Genomic DNA, 19,567 nt, shown 5'->3' with positions numbered 1-19,567 from the left:
TGCATTGATAATGAAGCTCTAGACAGGAAATGAAGATACTAATTACAAGATAAAACGCCTACTCAGTTAATTGGAAGCAACAGCGAATAAAAAGAAATGCATTTGCAGAAGTTCCTGACCTCGATCATTCAATAAGATGTTGTTTGGGTTCAAATCACGGCACACAATTCCTTCTCGATGCAAGGCATCAAGGGCTACTACCATTTCAGCTGCCCATCTCTGAACGCAGCCCTCGGGGAGGTAAAATCTGGAGGTTAGCGCTAATCTCTCGTCGAGGTCCTGAAATATCTGGTGTATCTCATTCTCTCCTCTGCCCCTCGCACCTGACTCTTTGCGTTCTGCTTTGTGCAACATAGCAGAGGCGGTTTCCTCTTTACTCAAGTCTTCCGCCTGATCAGAAAACAGCAGAACAGCTTCGTTGTCCAAATCTAAGCTGCGTTCTTCAGCAGCCGCTTGCGCCTTAGAAGTCAGCAACCTTCCCTGCACACTGAATGCGTCCAGTGATGACGCAGAGGCTGCTCCAAGCCCTCCAAAGAGAGTCCTATCCCCAGAGCCAACTGGGTCACTAGCAGCTCTGTGGAATGTCCTGATCGCTTCCTGAGTGTCTTCTCCCACCACCTGGTCCACCTTTGGCTCAAGGCCTCCTCTGCATTGCTCTGCGCTGTTATTCAGTTGCAAGACGTCAGGGGTTTCCAAAAGTTTGCTTTCCAAATTGTCACCCTTCTGCTCCGCCAGCTTAGCCGGCCTGTCTGCCGTGGCTTCTTTCGTTTGCTCCGTGAGGCCTGGCAGGTTGACCAGAAGGTCAGGTCTTCCTTCGTCCACGCTACTCACATCGTCGAAGGCGACATCCTTGAAGGAGATCACTGGCACTGAGTCATTGGAGCCTCTGCTGATTGTGTCCTGGTAGGCAGGGCCCAGTTTGGTTTCTATGGCATCGAGGCTCTTATCCTGATCTGGCATGGACAAAAACTGTTTCAAAGACTCAGATTTTAAGCTGTAAAGTTTATCTCCAAAATCCAGCCCCAGGTGTTCACTGGCACTGTCTTTGCTGTCAATTCTGAAGAACTCCATGGGACTGTTCTTGGATTTGCTTAACGATTCTGATATTCGGGTGGGACTAACAATTTCTTGATCAATGTCGTCGGCAAAAAAGTTTACTTCCTGAGATGTGAATGGGGACCCCAAATTCCCACTGGCAGGCTCATCACGTGCCTTGATGCCTCCCTGTTCTTTGGTAATGAGAGTGCCATTGTCTGTTTTCAGAATAGGCTCCTCATTTAACGATCCAGGGTCGACCTTTTCTTGACCATATTCATTGCATAAGGTTAGATAACTTGTAGTGCATTCTTCCTCTGAACTGGACCCCGAATCAATCCACTTGAGAGAACTTTCCTGGCCATCTTCCTGGTTACTACTGCCATCTTGAGAACTTGGAGTGAGACTGGTCTTCAGCGGTAACACCTTCAGCATGTTACCACCATTGCTTCCTCTAGAGTCAACGCTGCTGCCAATATCTTGAGGGCTAGGAGTTGCCTGGTGCAAATGTATTTTGGTAGAACTCGATCTTCTGGATTTGGGGTCTTCAAAGCTTTCTTCGGGGCTTCTGTTGAGGAACTTACTGATATAAGACCACAGCTTGCCTCCTACAACAAATAAAGTAATTGGGATTAATTGTGTTTCCTTTACAGACATGCATGTCAGGAAAACATCAAATTGCCCTTGGTTCTAAATGCTAGGTTAAGAAATAAAGAACCCTAGGTTGTTGCACCCATGGTTAAGAATGGTTGAAAGCAAGAGAAGAGGTTGAATGCCCATATGACAGATAGTCCATACTATGTTCCAGTCTGCTTCTAATCCTCTAACCCTGCTTAGACAAATTAGCAATATATCTGCACTGACCATCTCGTCAAGCCCTTCCCATCTCCAACCTTGCAAACAAGCAACTATCAAGAGTTGCCTGCCTTACTCTTACCTTAAAATGAGCATCAATTAGCTTTAAGTTGGACCCCAAATGGAAGACTTCCGGAAGCATATTATTGCTAGTTGACTGTAACTGTTTCTCTCTTGCGCATTTATTTACACAAATTTGTATGAAACTTAAAACATAAAATCTCACGATATATAAAAATATATACCATGCCACCAGGCAGTAATAAGTGAATGCTATCAAGCTGGGTCACACTACAGAGAAAGCTTTTGTGAACAGGGAAGTCAGATGACACAATCATCTGAAATCATCTGTTTGGTTTGGTTTTTATGATCTAATATATTTATATTTATGTTTTTAAATGTGTTGTAGGAGACCTTCAGGCAACAAGCACCTAACAAGCTTAACAAATCATAAACTTACTGCAGGGAGGAGGAGGAGCAACAGCAAGAGGAAGAAGAGGATGTCTGATTAATATTGATTAATATTAATAGGCAGGTAGGGAATACAATGTGAAATATCACTAGAAATTCTTTTGAGCTCTCAGAGTCAGGGGCATGTATTTACTAAAGTCCAACTGTTAATGTTTACTTTTACAAACTCGCCCACCTACCCATTGTGTTCCTTCCTTTCCATGGAGGTTTTCTAGTTCTTAAATCCTTATGAACATATGATGCTACCTTATAACATCAGGCTGTTAATCCACCTAGCCTTGTATTGAGTATTCTGGCTGGTGTCAGGCACTGGCCATTCTTATCTCTTCCTACCTTATTCTTCTAAACAGAGTTGCTGGGACCTGAGACCTTCTGCATGTGCTCTTTCCACGAGAATTCTATCCCTTAAGAATTAATAACTAGTAGAAACAAAGCTTAAATATGTGCAACTGGATTTGCTTGCTTTCAGGTATTTACTCCCCCCTCCCCTGCCTCCTTTCACTGTGTCCCACCCACCTAAATTTAGATTTTAAACTCTTGGGGGAAAGGGACCTACATTTTGCTCTACAAAGTGCCATGTTTACTGATGCCGCTTTATAAATAATTGGCATCATCATAAATACAATTCAAAGCTCTTAATTTCAGAAGCTTTCTGAAACCTGTCATTACTCTGATCAATGCACTCCCAAAAGTTAGGAAAAAACCACCGCAGAACTGTTTTTAGAAGCTGAGAGTGAAAATAAAGGAAAACCCCATTTTCGATGTTGATGCACACCTCAATGTTCAACCAATGAAAATCATTTGAATATATCGTCATTTCTGTATGAATGTTATGGAAAAGGCACCAAAGTAAAAATATGTAAACAATTAAAAAATAATAATAGTTGGGTTAGAGAGAAACAGAATCAATGATTTTATTTCATACAAAGACACCTCAAAATGCCCAATCTAGGTTACAGAGGAGCAATATTTCCTTCTGGGTATGTAATTATGTCTTTATGAATGACACACTAATAATCTTTTCTATCTTGTACTGCGATGGATAAGATCAATTAAATGCATTAGGCAGAGCTGGTGCACTACTGGCCATCTAATGCATGTAAAAATATCAGGGGGTTGGGAAATCAATCGATGCATAGGAGTTTCCTTAAATATTGCACCTTATTAGCAATTAGGAAAGGTTCGTAGGTAGAGGGCATGCTTTGCATGCAAAAGTTCCCAGGTCCAGTCCCTTGCATCAGCTGCCTAATAGACATTTTCCATGTCAGCATCTAAATATCCATGTAGCTTCCCTTCAGTCATTCAGACTTTTGGGCTGGGGGGTTGCTGGGGGGGGGCGCACACTGTTGCTACTATTGATATTCATTTTTGCATCTTTACTGTTAGATCTTATGATTTATGATTTATATGGATATTGTTCAATTTGCTTGTGTACTTTTTGCTATGGACCACAATTGGTGAGGCTAAGATTGGGGTCTTGTCATCTCCGTACACACCGCCCAGGTTTGCACCCTGGAAAGGTCACCCCAGTGCTGCTAACACAGTGGTCTGACTTCACCCCGGAAGGGACACTCCATTGTCTCTTGAGGCAGATGGACACCAACACCCATCAACTTTTAGATGTGTTTTTATTTATTATTCATAACTACTTTGTTATGTTTGTAATTATGTAAGTCTTCTCATGTTGTAAGGTGCCTTGAGAAACACCACCACCAAGCTAGATCCAGGTAAGAGCCATCTCTCAAAAGTGGTTTATATTTACTGAACAATTTTTGTGTCAAGCTAAAAAGAGTCTTCGGGGGGGGGGGGACACGCGCTTCCTGCTTTGTGTCCATGGAACAAAATGTACGGCGGGCAGTACTTCTGACTAGAGACGTCAGAGCAGTCTACTGAAAATGGGGATGGGGCAGAGACTGAAGGAGGTTCACTTATTTGTCCCCTGTCTGGAACAGAAATCAATCCAAGGAACATGACTGATATTCACTGTTGTTTCGCTCAGTGCACAAAACAGTACACAATTGATTATCCCACCACCGCTCAATTTACAGTGTGCTTCCTTTGCACTAAAATGAACAGGTCAGAATAATTTAAGGGCAAGATAATGTGAAATGAATAATGTCGTTTGGGGCAGAAGATGAACTGCAGTGTTAAAGAAACAGTGCTGCACTGATACGAAGACACGGCAGAATGGAAAACAGTGCCTTTCTACATCCACACGCATGACCCTTAAGACTGTAGACGGGAAAGATATAAGGCTACTATAGTATTGTCCTGCTACAATATCAGCGTCTGCTAACAGGAAACATCTTCATCTTGAAGTTTCTTGAGTGCTTTCCAGGTGGATATGAACTCCAGCTTGTTTATGCTTAAAAAGAGTTGACACTTTTCAACAGCCACTTAAACTCCGATATCCGTCAAAGCCCTTCGCACCCCTTGCCCCCCAGACTGTTTTAAAGGAGTCTGGGGGGCCAGGGGTGGGGAGGGCTTTGACGGATATCAGCGTCTAAGTGGCTGTTGGGAAGTGTCAACTCTTTTTAAGCATAAACAAGCATCTGTTTCAACAATTTCTGGCACTGACACCGCTAAGTAGTAGTGAAGCCTCAGACTGGCTTTCCATCACATTACATCTAGCCAAGTGCTTTGTGACATAGCTAACAGACACTTTATGGATGTCCTCGTCTTTAACAAGACATTTAATACATCACGACCAAGATGTTGTGGGAGAGACAGTTGGGGGGAGGAAGAGAGAAAAGATAAGGTTCTACTAGATTGATCTATGATGGCTGCATACAACTATGAAGAAAAAAACATTGTCATTGCTGCTTTCTGGTTTCCAGAATGCAGCTCAGGATTTCTAAAACATGACTGGGTGGATATATTCTGGAATTAAGTAAAAGTGAAAAAAGGGGGGCAAGAGGAAACAAACTTTGGCAATCCCATCCACCATTACATGAGATTTTGGCTTTAGGGGCAATCCCCGGAACGTAACCCCACACAAACTGAGGGATTGCTGTATAGAGTTATTAGCAGCAATGTAAATTTTTAAGGCTCCATTCCATTCTGAACAAAAGGGCTAATTAAATGTAAGAAATATTTAAATCCCTGTGTTATTCAGGTGGGCAGGGGGAGTTAATAAGTAATTATTCTTTGCCACCTGTTCCCTGAACATACCAGCAAATTTCCTAAAGACACGGAAGCCACCACTCTGCTGTGCTGCTTTCAACTCCTATGTGATGCCATTGGCTATTTTTCCTTTTAGAAAACCAGATCAGCTGCTGCGTTGACTGTGGAAACTCAACAAAAAGCTTGCTTTAAAAAATAAAATAATAATAATAAATAATTAAAAGCAGCAGTGATTATTCTCGTATGGATGATAGGTATATTAACCACAGAACAGAAACCGGCTCATTTGCCGAAGATTACAAGGGGTTTAACTTCTCCCATGTTAGGAACAGCCATGCATTTAAGCACTAGCCTGGTAGGCAAGGGCAATAAGGACTTGTATGCAGGCGAGTTCAGGGAACTAGCCTGGGCTAGTGAAGGGAAGGCAGAGTGCTCCGTCTCTTGTCTGCATCCAGCAAGGAAACCAAGTGGGTTGCCCAAAGAAGGAAACCCTCAACCCCAACATCCAGCACAGAAATGCAGCAGGCGAACAGAGTTCTTTGTCCTGCCTCTGCAAGCTTTCAACAGGTAAGCAGGGCCGTCCCTAACCATTAGGCAGAGTGAGGCGACTGCCTCAAATGTCAGGTGCCGGGAGTGCGAGAGTGAGACAAGAGCTATGTGTGCCACACAGCCTGCCCTGTGCCCCCTGAGAAGAAGAAAAGAGTTTCAATTTGATATCCCGCCTTTCACTCCCCTTCAGGAGTCTCAAAGGGGCTAACATTCTCCTTTCCCTTCCTCCCCCACAACAAACACTCTGTGAGGTGAGTGGGCTGAGAGACTTCAGAGAAGTGTGACTAGCCCAAGGTTACCCAGCAGCTGCATGTGGAGGAGCGGAGACGCAAACCCGGTTCACCAGATTATGAGTCTACCACTCTCTGCTGTTCTCTGGTGAGGTGGACGCTGCCCCATCAGCATTGCTGAAGTAAGTTTCAACTCTGACTATGGTCAGTTTCTGTCCATGGAATGAGGGGGTTGGGGGGGGGGACCAGCTTGCCCTTCATTTCATCAGCAGCAACTGTGTATTGAGGAAGTTAGCTATTTTTGCCAGCTAGGGAGTTCTGCGGGTTTATTTACCAGGCTGCTTGAAAACAGAGCCATGTTCAGAGGTCGCCTACCTGCTAAGAATCAGACATGGGGGGCAGAGGTCAGGGACTGCTTTAGGGATTTCTAGAGGTATCTGGATGGCTACAGTTGGAAATGGGGTGTTGGACCAGATGGAACTTTGGATCTGAGCCAGGAGCACTCTCCTTATAGTCTAATGGCAGGAGCAGGGAACATGTGGCTGCCCAGATGTAGCTGGGCTACAACCTATCTGAGAATCTCATCACTGCTTTGCACAACACATTTCATTTTGAAGGCTGATTAAGCAGCCACCTTGCACACACCATCGCCTTGCACACTCACAGCTGGGCTGGGGGTTTTGAGCACTGCCACTTTCGAAATGCAGCAACGAGCAACATACTGGAAAACCAAAAGGGTTCTGCTGTCATTAAGAAACTGCCTCAAAGTAATATATATATATATCTCACAAACTCAATAAAAATTTCCGGGTCAGGACAGGGACTTGCTGCCGCTCAATATGGGTCGAAACATGGGAAGTGCAATAACTGCTCCAGAAACATTAAAAAAAAACACATTACAAATCCCAGGTGCACGACTTGCATAGGAGATTCTTACACACTATAACAAGCCATGAGTTAGCATGGCAGTACAAATGCTCAGGTTGGCTGAGGTTTAGTGCCAGCAGTGGCGAAAAAGGCTTCCCCACATCCCTCCCCCAAACTTTTAACTGGTACTGGGGTCCTCTTAAACTGAGAGCTGTTGCCCTCCTGTGTTTTGGTGCTTCATGAGGGTTGGGGAAAACTTCCAAGACAAGCGCAAAAATGCAAAAAGTGGGAATTGCACATAGCAAGCAATTCGGAAAGAGGCGTGTGGCATTTATGTGCTTTGCAGCCGTGCCTCCGAAACCTCTGGCTTGAAAGGCAGCCCTCTAACTCCGGGATGCTGCTGACTGAAAAGCCAGCATTGTTCTCCTCCTCCTACCCTCCCCGATCCCTCCTGCAAGAGATCTGAAGCAGCAGACCCACCTTCTGCATGGCGCAGTACAAGGAAGACCGACTCCTCCGAGATGATGTACTTGTGCAGGGCCACCATGTTGGGCACACAGCGGGGGATGATGGTCTTTCTCTTCCTGCTGTACTCGCTACTTTTCCTTAGACCCTGACAGAGAACAAAAAGGTCAGTTGTACCCTCAGTTGCCTTTGCAGCATGCTGTGCTCGGTGTTTATCAACCAAACTAATCTATCCGAGTTACTCCAGGCTTCAGAGAAGCCACTCATCTGCTGCTCTATGGCCCTCGGTCCCCCGAGGCCCTGCTGATGGCATCTGGCGCAGGTCCAGAGAACAGAAGATGGCACAAAGCTCCCATTAAAATCAATTACATGGGTCAATGTTTTCATTAGAATCTCTCGCAAACCAAGTCATCAGGATGACACTCTGTTATTTCCCCGTGACCTTTTTTTAAAAATCTATTTTGGAGGGTGGGTGGGTGCCGTGCTTTAAGTTGGAGAGTAAGGTGCAATTTTTTTACATCCACCCACGTTTCATAGGCAAGCCTTCCCCCCTACACACACACACACACACACACACACTCCGACCCACTTTTAATGGGTTAGGAGCAAGCACACACCACTCTGTCTTTCCCTCAGCTTGATGGCGTGACACGGTTTGTTTCCCAAAGAGGTTATTACTTCAAAAGGTGGCACGGGCAAAGGAAAGCGTGATGAGGGGAGCCTTGCTGCTGGTATACATACAGATAAAATGTGTTTCAGGAAACTAAAGCAGATTTTGCCAGCCTGGTGCCCTCCAGATGTTTTGGAGTTGTGGTCCTAAAAATCTGGAGGGCACCAGATTGGCAAAGGCTACACAAAGGTCATAGGCATCCATTTGATGGCTTCACATTGCGCATTTTGTTTTACAAACTTGCTAAGAGGAGACAGGAGGAGATGCTGCATTGCCACCCTTAGCTGACACAGACCTCACAGAACATAAAGCTACAAAATAAAAAATACATAATAAAAATAAGAACAAAGACATACTCCTCCACTTCCACAACACATTTAAGGAATATCGGATGTTCAATCAGCCAAAGGCATGGTTGAAGGGAAGCATTTTTGCCAGGCACTTAGAGGGGTACAATGAAAACGCCAGCCGAACTTCCCTGGGGAGAGCATTCCACAAACAGGGAGCCACTGCACAAAAAGCCCGTTTTCAGGGTGCCACCTTCCGGAGCTCTCCTGGAGGAGGCAGGCGAAGAAGGCCCTCAGAAGGTGATCTCAGGGTCTGGGCAGGTTCATATGGAGAGAGGTGGTCCTTAAGGCTTGTTTCTACAGACATACCTCTCTATCCTCCATGCAGACAAGCAAGAGGCTCTATTTTGTGTTGATGCCACATGAGCCTCACCAACTCAGGGGATAACCAGCAATACTCTGACAGATGCTCTCAGTGATCAAGCTGGGATATAAGGGTTCAGGTGGGCCCCTAAGGTACCCTGGACCTAAGTTGTTCAAGGCTTTATCAATTAGTGCCTATGGCACTTTGGGGTCTTGATTTTGTTGACTGAATCTGTGGGCAGGCGAGGAGGCAAACATCAGCGCACCAAGTGATATAGGAAAAAATAATGACTTACCTTCAGTATAAATGTCTGCTGTGTCCTAGTATCCATTACCAGCAAAACCTAAATGAAACCAGCAATTACAAAAATGCAGGCAATTTGTATGAGCTTTCACGGAACAGCTCTTATGGCTTCCTCTCTGCATATCAGAGAGTACAAGACCCCCGCAAAGGAACTCTACAAAAACCCTCGAATATAGGCAACAACTCATTGCATTTTTAGAAAAACAGTAATGCTGCAAAGGCTTAACAAGACAGTGGGTCATTCAAGAATGCAACGTGATAGTGGGGTGTATCAGCTTTTACACACCAGTACACAACTCCCAAACTACCACTTGATTTTAGAGTGTTTGCTATCTACTATTTTAATAATGTGTATGTTCCCACCCAGGGACCACTGACTTTGCTGCTTTGTTTTGAGAGGGGCATTACAGAGAACCAGTTTACCACAGCAGGAGAACAATATATGAGCTACAGAGGAAGAAGCAACTTTTAATAGGAGTCTTATCTGTTGTGCAAATCAGACCCTTTGCAGAATATGATTGCAACAGCTTAAAACAAAATCGAGAGAAGTTCACTTTCTTCTCAAATATGATGAACACAGCCACAGCTACACCACCCTCGCCCAATGTGTTAGCATTACCTTTGTTAACACTAATGTCCTGGTTTATCTCATAGTCATAAATGGTTGGGTGGTGACACCTAATCTGGGCTTGTATTTACTGAATATCCAAAGTGTAAACTTGCTACAGGGAAGCCCATGGTTAGCTTCGGTCCCTATCCAGTGGCAATTATCCAGATACTCTGAACGCAGAAACCTGCAAGTGGTCAGAAGAGAGCCAGTGTGGTGTAGTGGTTAAGAGCGGTAGATTTGTAATCTGGGGAACCGGGTTCGCTTCCCCGCTCCTCCACATGCAGCTGCTGGGTGACCTTGGGCCAGTCACACTTCTCTGAAGTCTCTCAGCCCCACTCACCTCACAGAGTGTTTGTTGTGAGGGAGGAAGGGAAAGGAGAATGTTAGCCGCTTTGAGACTCCTTAGGGTAGTGATAAAGCGGGATATCAAATCCAAACTCTTCTTCTTCTTCTTCTTCTTCTTCAGAACTTCCAGAATCTTGTTTGATCCTCATACCAAGATTTCCCCCAAAGCTAAAGAGCTTCTGCTGCAGAACTCATTCAGAGCATGATCCATATGCGTATTGTGGACATTTAAAGATCTCATATATAGTAGGGCTGCCATATGTCCAGAATTTCCCAGTCATAGCTGGGATTCATCCGCTGAAAATTGTGTCTGGCTGGAATTATTGGGAAGCGGCTAAAATATCCAGGAGAGCCCGGGCATATGGCAGCCCATATTGGCAATGTTGATTTTTTGGCGATTTCCCTAAAAAATATAGGTAAAAACTTCCATTTTATTTTATTTTTTTGAGGGGGGAAAAGCTCAACAACTTCTGCATCTGGATTTTCACTTTCTGAAATATGGCAACCCTAGTATATAGTTTGTTTATTTGTGTATTGTAAATTGATTATATTATTTATCCCAGTTAATACAATGAAGACTTCTAACAACATGCAATAAAAACAACATTCAATAAAAGTTCCAAAACGCTAGGTAATAATTCTAGCTTCATGGAGATCAGTAACAAAATGGTGTGGCATATTCATGTTTGTGCCCAGAATAGTCACTCTATTCCCTCTTCCACCCATTTTCCACGGCCCCCGCCTCTGCCAACAGACAGTCATCACTCTTTGCCCATTGAATAGGCTCAGTCCTTGCCATGATGTTTTTGAGGTGTTCTCCCTCCCCGCAGTCTCCCCACTCCCTGGAAATATTATTTGTACTTCGGAAAACCCTAGGGTTCATTCCCAAGCGGGATGATACTTTCCCTTGCAGGTGCATAGTGCCATTTTGGCTACATGAAGAACAGCACTCAGATAAATGAATTCACTTCTAGCATATGCATACACACAAATGCTGATTCTACGTCCCTAGGTTGGTGAGTTTCCCATCAAGATTTTATAAGATTGCAAATCAGGGCTATTTAAAAGCAGACTAGGAACTGATAGGATAAATCATAGCAGGAAAATTGAGCTGTGATCTCCCTGTTTAGCCACAAGGCAAGGGTGGAAAAGACATGCCAAATTAAAATAGATAAAAATGCTTAGAAAGTGATACATCAATTTTCCCAGGGACTTTGTCTTTTCAACCAAGTTTGTTTTCAGCTAGCTAACATTCACATTGAGGCAGTAAATACAAGAACATATGTGATTTTTTTTTAAATGTGCCCTTTGACTGTCAATTTTTCCCAAACAGGTGTTGGTTAAATGATTATAAATTGGCCCCTGGATACACCTCTTCAACTGAGCCGTACAGGACTGGAGATAATATAATTAGAGTAAAAACATCAGGCTGGTGAATGCTTTCCATCTGCTTGGCAATAATGTTTAGTTAACAATAGTCTTTAAAAAGAAGCACCTTCAACTTCCCTTCTTAAAGTTATTTATAGGGCCATTCTTAACACCCCAGCACTCTTGCTAACAAGAGCTTTAGCCACTTGGAAATTATAAGCCATACGGCTAATTCCGAAAAAGAAACGTCTGCACACAACATCTGCAGCTCTCCAATTTTAAATGAAGCAACCTCATTTTAGAGTCATTTCTTAATGAATGGGCCTACGACTCTGTATTAATATTATCATTGCATACACAAAGATCATAAGGAGCCAAGCATTTATTTGGGGGGGGGGGAATACCAACACAAGGCTAATCGGTAGTGAAGCCGTCAGCATAAAGGACAGAATAATAGCTTCTTTAACCCACAAGAGGGCTGGATCATTTGTAGGCTAGAACGTACCAATTTAATAACACTGCTCATGGCTTTGCTCACCTTTATAAAGACAAAAATCTAATTTGGACTAATTTGATATGATCGTCTTCCCAATCAAAAGCGCCCAGCACAGACTTTCATTTCAGGATAAAACAACTGCTGTAACCAAGCCGTCATGAAATAATTACCTTTGATAGAATATCATTATTGGGACAAATACCATTAAAAGAATGCTCCGCATTTATTTCCTCCTGTACCTCCCAACTAGTATGTGGGGTGGCTCTTAATTGTCTAAGCAGGAGTAGGTCACATGTTGATCACAAGCCACATGCAGCCATCAGGTGCAGAGTCCAACTCTTCCTCCACAAATGACCTTGAGCACAGCTCACCCACATCCTATTCTTGTCAACTGCAGAAGCGCCATTTTTGTTGAGCTTTGCCAACTCAAAGCTGGAAACAATGGCCAACCACTTCGTCAAGCACTGCTCACCAATCTTCCGTCTCCTCCTATTGTTCACGTCAGGCCTTGATGGAAGCAGGCACCAATTTACTTGCAACTGTGAAAATTCTACGCTCAAAACTCACCAGCGGGGCTAAAAAGAGGAAAGCCAACCCTAACAATACACACTTCCATTTTGTTTTAATGGAGAACTGTTCTTTTTAGCAGCCTTTTTTTTTTAAGTAAAGGTAAATGACCCTTGGATGGTTAAGTCCAGTCAAAGGTGTCCATGGGGTGTGGCGCTCATCTTGCTTCAGGCCAAGGCAGCCGGCATTTGTCTGCAGACAGCTTTCCGGGTCATGTGGCCAGCATGATTAAACCGCTTCTGGCACATGAGAACATCGTGACGAAAGCCAGAGTGCACGGAAACGTCCTTTACCATTCTGCCACAGTGGTACCTATTTTTCTACTTTCACTGATATGCTTTCGAACTGCTAGGTTGGTAGGAGCTGGGACAGAGCAACTGTCAGCCCTCAAAGGAGTCTGCTAGCAAGTTCTGCCACCAAGGATGCCAACCTTCCTTGCCATAGCTTAGTGGTAAAGAATCTGTTTTGCATAAAGAAGGTTCTAGGTTTAATCTGCAGCATCTCCAGGTAGAGCTTGAATAAATCCTTCCCTGAAACTCTGGAGAGATTCTGCCAGTCAGTGTAGACAATACTGAGCTAGCTGGACCCATGGTCTGACCCAGTACAGTCGTATCTTGGGAGTCAAACGCCTTGCAAGCTGAACGTTTTGGCTCCCAAACGCTGCAACCCTGGAAGTGAGTCTTCCAGTTTGCAAACTTTCTTTGGAACCCGAACGTTCGATGTGGGTTCTTCAGCTTCCGATTGGCTGCAGGAGCTTCCTTCAGCCAATCAGAAGCCGCGCCTTGGTTTCTGAACGTTTCGGAAGTCGAACGGACTTCCGGAATGGATTCCGCTCCACTTCCGAGGTATGACTGTATAAGGCACCTGCTTATGGTCCCTTTGCTCTAGTCTAGATGAGCAAAGCAGAAAGAAAAGACTAGGCTATGATCCCCAAAGCGACTGTATTTGGACAGGAGCCTCTGGTTCTCTCTGGTTTGCTTTCAACTGCTCTGCAGCCAAAATGGCACCTCTCCATAATGGCGTCCATCACAGCGGGACTTTGGGACAGGACTCCAGGATCCCACACAGCTATGCAGGGCTGAAGGGCCAGAAAACACAGAAGCTGGCGTTCTGCATTTAGAAGCGAACAATTTGATCCACTTTACCATCTAAACAGGGTGTGGGTGGGTGGGGGTGGGGTGGCTGTCCCCCATAAAGACCATTAAGAACTAAGCCTAAAATGACCAAACTGCACAACTGCCTCTCCGACAACTTAGTGAGGGTTTTTTAAATAAAAAAACCCAGCTGACTACAAAACCTTTACTAATGCTTTAAAGACAAATATGCAGATCACATTGAAACAGTAAGAGGAAAAACCAAGTCAATGCCTTCAAAGGCCTCTTTGTGCTTTGACAGTAGTTTCAGTCTCCAAGTCAGCAGTATAAAGCTCTAAAAATTGCATGTAAAATTAGGACAAATTATTGTAAGTGGAGCAGCAAGGGAACATTAACGATATCTAAGACAGTAACACGGTAATTTCGGAAGAGGGCAGGGCTGCAAAACAAGAAAGAAAGAAATAATCCCATTTTATTTTTACGTCCCCAAAGTTGAGGATTGACACAAATACTGTGATTGTAACTTTGTAACTGTGCAAAGGTGTACCATATTTTTTTCCGTGTATTAGACAAGGGTTTTTTGACTTAAAAAAAAAAAGTGTCAAAAACTGGGGTCGTCCAATAGACGGGTAGTGGGGAGGGAGCTGTGCGCCACCAGCCAATGGGAGTGATGGGAGCGCAATTTCCCTCGATGCTGCTGCGCGTGGGAAACAATCTAGGGAGTGTTTCCTGCCCGCCGCTGCATGGGGAGAGAAGCTCAACAGCTTTGGGCCGTCTCCCCTCATTTTCTTAAAACTGAGTCCCCCAAAATAGAGGGGTCTTATACATGGGGGCATCTTATAGATGGAAAATTACGGTACTTAACTGGCAATCAAGGAACCTGCAGCCCATATGAATGCTTTAAAAACATTTCCACTGAAATAAATGGGGTTCAGTCCCAGGACTGCACAGCATTGCAGCCTTGGCTCCACATGAAGACTTAGGCTGGAAAATCTAAATTACTCCCCGTTTCACCCCGTCACCATAAAATAAGATAATTGGGATCGAACAGTTTTGTTTACCAAAAAAAAAAAGGAGAAGGGAAGACAAGTTTTGTGAAAATAAATAAATGCATTTTTAGAAAACAAAAACTGGAGGGTTGTTTATTTGTTTTTAAGCTGGAAAATAACCACAATTTAGCCTAAAGAAAAGAGTTGATTTTTTAACAATAAAAAGCTTTAAACACACAGAAATTAGCAACTGTTTCGGTATGCTAATTTTTTTTAATTAAAAGATACTTCTGCAGCAAGAGCTCTTTCATATGCACTGCTGACTCTTCATCAAAAGCAAAGTTTCCAACTTAACACCAGCCTAGCTGGTGGCAGCCTGAAGGTTTACCATCTGCTGCCACCCCAAGTCACGGTGGCCACCTTCAGAACATATGCATCAAAGCGCCAAGATAAGAGACAGAAGGAATGCTGCAGAAGTCAGCAGAAAGGGAGGGGAGTCGAAAGCCCAGAGGCGGGCAACAGGCAAGCCACCAGAAAAAGGGAATATGGCGAATCGCGAAGTCACCTTATTCAACTCCCTGCCAAGGTCACAAGGGACACAACTAGATGAACTACGAGCCAGGAATAAAATGTGCCTGTCTCCAGTCGGTTTTTCCTTCAACAGAAACTTGCATAGATGGATTTGGAGGGACAATTTGCGTATCTGGGGGTAGTAAAACACCTCACAGGGACTTAATTCTGCTTAATTCTGTTTGCAAAGCCCGTAAGACATTCAGTGCTTTATGGGAAGAGGCGTAGCTTGGTGGTAGAGCATCTGCCTTGCATGCAGAAGGTCCCAGGTTCAATCCCTGGCGTCTCCAGTTTGGGCTGACAACCCAGAGAGCTGCTGCCAGTCAGTGTAGGCCGTACTGAGTTAGATGGACCAATGGTCCAACTCAGTGTAAGGCAACGTCCTAGGTCTGCACCTCAAAACTTTCCATTGGCTGGTATAAAACAGAATCCTAAATGGGGACCCAGGGAGTATAAAAGAAAGAAATTTCACAAAGGTATCTCCATTGGTAAAACATGAGACTCTTAAAATTTCAGGCTCATGAGTTCAAGTCCAATGTTGGGCAAAAGATTCCTGCATTGCAGGGGCTGGACTTACGATGACCCTTGTGGTCCCTTCCAACTCTACAGTTCTATGCTCTATGAAACTGAGGGTCAGAGTACATGTTTTATGTGAGAATGTGGTGATCACACAGGGTCCCCGGACGTTTGACAGTCTATTGATCCCTGTGCCACCACTGTGACTGCCTCCCCGCTGCCACCAACCCATTTCTCTTGGGTACACACGGAGTCCAGGCATTTGTTAACATTAAACCAAATAAACAAGTTTATTTTATAAGCCTTAACAAGTTTATGGTTTCAGATGATTTTTCTTGTCAGTCTCTTAATCTTAGGTTCTTACCGGCCTATACCTTCCTAATAACTTCTAACTAATTATCCCAACTGTCTATCTGACTCCTGGTAACAGATTCTCTCACTCTCTCACATCAAACTATCCCAACCCACAGACTTATCCTCCCTCTCTCTTCTCTAACACCCGACTAACTCCTTAACAACACTAACTCTAACTCTTAACTCCTCCCCCTGGGTCCCCACTAGCCAATCACTTCACACTCATTTAACCCTTTCCTTATGAGCCAGTATGATGTCACCTAGGAGGGCAAACGCCACAGAGAAACCTGTGACTGGATTTCCCCTGCGTCGCCTTCTTTACTTCAAAGCAGATGCATGAGCTACGCCAGTGTGGTGTAGTGGTTAAGAGTGGTAGTCTTGTAATCTGGGGAACCGGGTTCGAGTCTCCGCTCCTCCACCTGCAACTGCTGGGTGACCTTGGGCCAGTCACACTTCTCTGAAGTCTCTCAGCCCCACTCACCTCACAGAGTGTTTGTTGTGGGGGAGGAAGGGAAAGGAGAATGTTAGCCGCTTTGAGACTCCTTAAAGGGAGTGAAAGGCGGGATATCAAATCCAAACTCTTCTTCTTCTTCTAATTTGATCTGATAGGGGGAAGCAATGCTGCAGGGGAAGCATTTACCCCCTTTCCCCCATGCCACCACCACCCCGATCTATTTGCTCCACATACAATGAAGCTGCTGCTAGGTCCAGGGGAGAGGGGCATACGGGCACCATACAGGAATTTGCTCTTGCTAAGAACAGCATCTTTGCCAAGTTATAACTCCCAGGATTCTTTGGGCAACACCACGAGACATGTAATGTTTGCTGCACGGCCTATACCTAAAGCAGCCAACTTTTCTATCTCTGGAAACTTTTCCCCTGATGCGGGATGGAGAGGGGTGTATTTTCACCAAACAAACTGGCCTCCTCGCAGACACGACTGCCAGGGCATTGAATTGCAAATCCAAAGAGAGATTTAATATTAAAATGGAGATTGAAGCTCCTATCTTACAAATGTGGGGAAAACCCCTTCCTTTCCTTGCAATTCCCTTTTGTCATCTTCTCCTTTTTTTCGCCATGCATTGATTAAAGAAAAGTAAGACCACAAGGAGCTAAATAGAAACTGGTTCAGCCTCTGGTCTGCCAAGTTGGCTATTCCTGGCCCTAGACCACCTGCAAAAACCTCCTTCAGGCAGCAAAAAAATCCTCATTTGCTGGCTGCCCTTTCTTCCTCTTGATTTCTGCTTGCCAGCAAGTGAGAGCAAAAGAGAGGCTGAGCACATCTGGCAAGCTCTGTATTTGCTGATCTTGGGTTCTGTTTTCCCCTTATTTGCAAGGCTGGCCTAGAAGGCAGTGACTGTTGCCTTCCGCTAACAGACTGCCAGCATCTCATAGGTCTCCGCCGCTGAAGTGCTCAAGCTCCATCCTGCTCCTATGCAAACAGTTCTGGCTTGTGCACCAGCAGTGGATGAATCCCACACATGGATGCACCCCAAGACTTGCAGCTATCTGCTCCATCCCTCCTGGTGAAGGATTAGGAGGTTAAGTCGTTCCTGGACCATCCCACCGTCTTACAGATTTATACAGTATACACAGCTGAAAGCTATCATCGGCTTGGTCAAATTGCTCTTGCTGTCTAGGCTCTTTAATAAATACGCAAAGAAAGGAACACCAGACCAGATCAGACCCTTATAAGCAGATGTAAGCAGATGAGAATGAAAAAGACGTTGACTTACAAGCCTGACCTAGTGACACTGGAGGAAATGGAACTAAATTGACTCAAATCTAAGCGGTCTGACCAAAGAGGTCTGCAGTCGAGGCAGCAAGACATTACTGAGAGGTCTCCTAGCGTTGCAAGCTTAATGCATCATACATCGCAGCGGAAAGGGAGATGTTACTAGTTATTCCCAAGGCCACACGTTTTACCGCACTGACATCCATCAGGTATTTGTATTTATTTCTTGTGTCTTTATTTCTGGTCTTTATTTCTAACCAACAAGCAGTGGGCTGCCTGCTCCTTCCCAACAGCGATCATATTTCTGAACATGGACACAGTGCAATAAGAACATGATTATCAGTGCACAAGGTCCCTTACAGGGTAGCAAGAAGAAACATTGGTAGTCCCTGCCTGAATAGGCTAACAGCATGAAATATGATGTAGAGGAACATCAGAGGTAGAGGGGAATATGAGAGACAACGGTTATTGTGTTCAGAGACAACGGTTATTCAGTTCAGTTTTGTGAGGAATATTGTTTTTGCTTGTTCCTGTGTTGTGTATTTTTGTGTTTTTATATTGCAAACTGCCCTGTGATCCTCGGATGAAGGGTGGTATAGAAATTTAATTAATTAATACTAATAATAAGAAATTTGAGCCACTTGCAAAGTCCTGATCTGGCAATGGGTGCAAATGGCTCCAGCATCCAAACAGAGTGTTGGGACTTTGGCTGGGAGGGCTGTACAGAAAAAAAACCTGCTCCCTCCCTCCTTCTCAGCCTAACATATCTAACTCCCTCCCCTCAAGAGCCATCTCCATTTATAGCAAACAGAAGACAGTCTCACCTGCCAGAAGAATTCTAGTGCATGAGCCTAGTTCAGGCATAGGCAAACTCGGCCCTCCAGATGTTTTGGGACTACAATTCCCATCATCCCTGACCACTAGGTCCTGTTAGCTAGGGGTGATGGGAGTTGTAGTCCCAAAACATCTGGAGGGCCAAATTTGCCTATGCCTGGCCTAGTACATATGCTTTGGGAATCTGGCATTTTCAATATTTTGGATATGAAAGGGTTGGGCATCTGTAACCGCCACTCAAAGTAAAATGTTATGAAAGTCCAGAATCTTGACTTATATAATATATGAAGACTCTTGAGTTGCAGTATGTGTGTGTGCACGCGCGTGTGTTATTTCTATAGCAGGTCTCATGCTTCTTATTCACTATCTTAATCATTCAAATAACTATGTAAGTATGCTTATCCTAAGAAAAAGAGAGGATTGTTTACCTAAGTCAAAGATAGAGAACTTCCCCGCTCACCATGAAGAGCCACATTCCCTTGGGAAATAGTTGCCAGCAACACAGCAAGAGTAGAAGGAGCCAATACTTGCTGTGGGAAAGCATACAGCCACACTCATTTCTCTCTCTCTCTCCGTCACACAAGCACATGCACACAAACACACCCTGCAGGCCACACATCCTCTGTCCCTGGCAACACTATCCTGTGAGAGTATGTGACTGAACTGGCATATGAACCAGGCATTTCCACCTTGCAACTGAGGTGCTAAACTCAGAAGTTAGAGTACAGATCAAATGCACACTATGAACGGGCAGATTTAAAATTTTCAAATAAATGAAAGAAATAAACCTCATCTGAGTGACTACAAGGAACTATCAAAAGGCTGGCAGATTAAATGCTGAATGAAGAAGTGTGCCTTTAAAAGTTAAAC

General features: G+C 44.3%; 1 protein-coding gene across 3 annotated transcripts in view; it reads right to left on the bottom strand.

The window, feature by feature from the left end:
- RPS6KC1 (ribosomal protein S6 kinase C1) overlaps positions 1-19,567 on the bottom strand; it is a 94,413-nt gene that overhangs the window by 19,778 nt on the left and 55,068 nt on the right. For all 3 annotated transcript variants that reach the window (XM_081903754.1, XM_081903755.1, XM_081903753.1), the window contains 3 exons: positions 9,212-9,259; positions 7,611-7,743; positions 120-1,643 (listed from right to left, as the gene is read on the bottom strand). In XM_081903754.1, the coding sequence (XP_081759880.1) occupies positions 120-1,643; positions 7,611-7,743; positions 9,212-9,259 (1,705 nt within the window). The remainder of the gene's footprint in view (positions 1-119; positions 1,644-7,610; positions 7,744-9,211; positions 9,260-19,567) is intronic.

This window comes from Podarcis melisellensis (genome assembly GCF_964234715.1).
Source record: "Podarcis melisellensis genome assembly, chromosome: 3".
Classification (NCBI taxonomy): Eukaryota; Metazoa; Chordata; class Lepidosauria; order Squamata; family Lacertidae; genus Podarcis; species Podarcis melisellensis.
This window is presented reverse-complemented; position numbering and strand designations above follow the sequence as displayed.